Genomic DNA, 4,261 nt, shown 5'->3' on the forward strand with positions numbered 1-4,261 from the left:
GTGTGTGTGTGTGTGTGTTCACTCTCCCAGGAGAAGCATAAGTTGTACTGTCTTGCTTTGCTGTGATTATGTTTTTACACCAGGAAGGTTATTGCTTACACGACTGAAGACTGTAAACTTTTTCTTTTTGGACAGGTTTCCCTAATCTATAAACCCTCATCGCCTTGGGCACTAGGAGATTAGGAAAGATTAAGTGGTACTGTGAGAAACTCAGGCTTAGCTGAGCTTGGCAGACCAGGAAGAGATTGATGAGATTGTATGAAATATCTTGAAACCACTCTACCAAATACACAATGCTATTTTTTTCCTTCAATTGGTTGGCTTGTCAGGAATTTAGGGTTTTAAATTGTGAACAAGGAAAGACTTTGTATCTTTAAACTGTCTAGGGAGAGAGAAAACAGCTGCTACTACGATAGCAATAGCATTACAAACAATAAAGTGTGCCTTCTTCTGCCAATTGTTTAATTTGTTTGAAATATTACAAATCCTATCAACAAACAAGCTGTAATGACGCTGACAGGTCCTTAAGCACCATTTTGAAACACTGGACTCCCAACAAACAAATCAACAATTACCACTGCTGCAAGATGGAATTTAAAAGCATATTCATTTAAATTTGCTTTATTTTTTGCCTTAATTGAAAATGAGAGTGTCTACTAATCATATTTCAACAGACAGGTTGTCCCAGAGTTTGGGAGCCCTAATTGTACATGTAATATGGTCTCCTCAGTTTGGTGTCACCACAGGCTTAAATTGGGCTGTTAATGGACAGCCCTTGAGTAGCAATGCAAGCACTGCAAGCAGTAATAAGGCTACTAAATCTACTGCATACAGCCACACAGCCTCCTAGCTTGGCTGCAAACAGCATAGTAATATCAGCTTGTTATGAGAGAAGAGACTCTGCCCTCTACCTGCAGCCTAAAGACAGAATAAGAGCAATATCTTGGTTATAATTAAAGTTTTGTCTCATTAGGAGGTGAGAAGCTGGACAAACTAGTCTCATTATATATATATATATATATATATATATATATATATATATATATATATGACTATATATATATATATATATATATATATATATATATATATATATATATATAGTCATATAAATGCTTAAACAATCAAACACTTTTACACTTGGACATCATCTATTTGGGGGTGGAAGCAGCCTCTGGGCTTGAGCAGGCAGTACAGTGAAAACTTATTGTGCTCTTCACCCTCCATAACAATGCCTCTTTACCTCCAACTCCCCTGGATATTAAACTGCAAAGAAAGCAGCGCCTCTGGCATTCACACCTGAGCACCTAATGTCTGAAAATGTGGAAAAATGTGTTCACTTAACCGTTCCTAGAGAACAATCCTGTTCCCACTTACTGGAGCAGTGTCGGAACTCAAAACGAACGTGCGACCCGCGAAACATGTCGACCGGGATAGGCAGCTTGATTTGCTCCGCCCAACGGGGGCTGTTGTTATGGTACAGCACCAAGGAGTGGTACTCATCCCCACCTGGTTCACCAGAGCCGGCAGCCACGTGACTCTGAAAGAGAGAAAGAAGAGAGTGAATAAAGACAGAGGCGGAGGGGAACAATGAGAAGAAAAAACAGGAAGTGAAGAGAGGAAATGAGAGGCCAGGCTCAAGGATGAGGTAAGGGGCGCATCTGAAGGACACAATGAATAAATGAGTCACACATTAAAAGATATGAGTGCATTAAAAACCCTCCACACACCACAAATGCCAATAAAGTGAAAATGATATGGTTTACATGTGTGGGTTTATGTGTGTCAGAGGGTTGCATGCCATGCGGTGGTAGCAGGGTTATTTTTGAGTCTATTTTCTGTTCAAGGCCAAGGCAGCGCAGGAAACCACAGAAACAGACTGTCACAGCGCTGCACCAGAAATGGGCAACACACTGGAGAGACACTTAGCTCTCATCTGGGTCAGCAATATTTAAATGAAGAGTTTTTCTCCAAAATAAGGCACCCGCTATTAAGGAAAAAAAACGGAGTTAACTAAGGACTTAACTAAGGCATTTACTATTCTTTATGGTTCTTCCAAAACGGAGGCATAAAAACGGTGACATACAGATGTTGAATACAGAAAAAATGTGTTTTTACCTTGAGGATCTGTCCATCGATATCCAGCACGTAGACAGTGATCTCTACGTTCCTGGCAACGCTTTTCCCACCCTTCTCAAACTCGCCTTTCTCCAGTGTGATGTAAAGGTCATTCCTCATCTCTCCTGTAGGAACAGGAAGGTAAAAGAGGCAACAAGGCATTGATTATGCATAAGAGCAAGCATAAGGATCTCTCAGCAGCTTGACAGCAATTCTTTGCGTAATGCTTCATGACAGGGGTGGACAGCATTTAGATTAGTGACATTTAATCATAAATATATATATTCTGCTGACCTGAAATCTAAAGCCTGAGCTATGACCTTCCACCACCAGATAATACAATATTTAAAACCTGCTATAAGTAGACTGTGTTGCTAAAATCCATATTCTTTGATTACAGCAGAGTAACAAGAGGCCATAGTACTCCATTGACCATTGCACTCCTATAACTTTGTCAAAATAAATCAATGCAAAAGAACTGAGATATCATCTTCTCTATTCCACACATATTCTTCCATCACAAAACATGGCACATACATTACCCACAATGCAACTCAACCATCAACAGTTCATCGAAGATTTGGGTGTGTTATGCTTGTGGCAACTAATGCAGCCACTAGCCTTAAGTAGAGATGAGACGTGGGACAGAGGTCTGGTAAGATCACCTCTGTCTAACTCCACACCCCCAGATGTTTTTCATTTTCATACTTGCACTCTAAGCCCCAAACAACGCTGACTCAAACAGAGTGACGCTACAGTAATCACATATCAAACACCTTTTTTTGGAGCCATTAAAGGCTTCATATTACTTTTTCACACATGCTGTAAACAGATTTTTAAAATAAAATCGGTGAAGTTCTCCGTTTAACACACGGATTTTCATTCCTACATGCAGCTGTAGTGCATATCTGGTCTATATATAAACATATAAGAAGATAACATAATGTACACATTGAAATGGAATGTGCTTGAGATAGCAAGGTGTCAGAGTTCATCCTGTTGCCACAAGGTTTCCAGTTTGGTCCTCAACAAGCCAAAATAACTATCAACAACCATGCATCCCAAAAACAAATAAATTAGAGTCCCTTCCTGCACATACATTTTATTATAACCTGGTGAATTTAAGTATGTAAACGATGAATGAACTCAGTGTCTGGGATTCATAAAAACTCAAATCTGACCAATAAACCTTTTGTTAAGGCTTGTGCTGTAAGCGGTAAATCACTTAGGGAAATCAATCCCAGGAAGTTATATTTTACATCTTGTTGTCATAACTGCAGCTGAATGTACAATCACTGGGTTAGGCACACATGTATTTCCTTCTGTAAGGGAAGTCAAAATGGTGTAAAGCGCTCTGTGTAAGAAAGAGAATAGGCCTGTTTCCTCTTAGCCAAGCTCCAGTCAGACACATTGTAAAATAGGATCCTATATAACCTCTGTGTGTGTGTGTGTGTGTGTGTGTGTGTGTGTGTGTGTGTGGTGTGTGTGTGTGTGTGTGTGTGTGTGTGTGTGTGTGTGTGTGTGTGTGTGTGTGTGTGTGCATCTACAGTATATCTCTCTCTCGGTCAACATTGATTTTCTGCTCTTAACAACAGTAACCACGGCAACATGGGGCATTTATACACACACCCATACTGTACGCTTGCTACACACACACACACACACACACACACACACACACACACACACACACACACACAGACACACACACACACACACACACACACACACACACCCACACACACACACACACACACACACACACACACACACACACACACACACACACACACACACACACAAAGAGTGCAGGAAAGCAGACACATACAGGGGCAGTTTCTTAATGAACAATAGGAAAAAGGGAAGTGGAGAGGGTGGGGCTAGAGTAGCCAAAGAAAGATAATGAGGAGAAACATGCAGTGAGATACAAATCCAGAGAAGAGAGACCAAAAAAGAAGGAGAGACTGTTTCCTTAGCCCAAGGGCAGACTTACAGGCAGAAAGGGTGAGAGCACTCAGCGTTAAGGGTTTGGAGTCAGACAAAGACAAAGAAAGAGACAGTGAACATAAATCTGTGTTAGTGAGGCGCTGGGGGACCCATAGTCTGTGGTTCCTCTTTATCTGTATGACCAGACAGCACACCT

The 4,261-nt window shown here is 40.9% G+C and overlaps 1 protein-coding gene across 1 annotated transcript in view; it reads right to left on the minus strand.

The window, feature by feature from the left end:
- The window catches only part of dock4b (dedicator of cytokinesis 4b), a 124,153-nt gene that overhangs the window by 54,363 nt on the left and 65,529 nt on the right, over positions 1-4,261 (minus strand). The window contains 2 exon segments of the mRNA XM_032505199.1: positions 1,378-1,540; positions 2,119-2,243. Of these exon segments, the coding sequence (XP_032361090.1) occupies positions 1,378-1,540; positions 2,119-2,243 (288 nt within the window).

Source organism: Etheostoma spectabile, chromosome 23, assembly GCF_008692095.1.
Source record: "Etheostoma spectabile isolate EspeVRDwgs_2016 chromosome 23, UIUC_Espe_1.0, whole genome shotgun sequence".
In the NCBI taxonomy this organism is placed as follows: domain Eukaryota; kingdom Metazoa; phylum Chordata; class Actinopteri; order Perciformes; family Percidae; genus Etheostoma; species Etheostoma spectabile.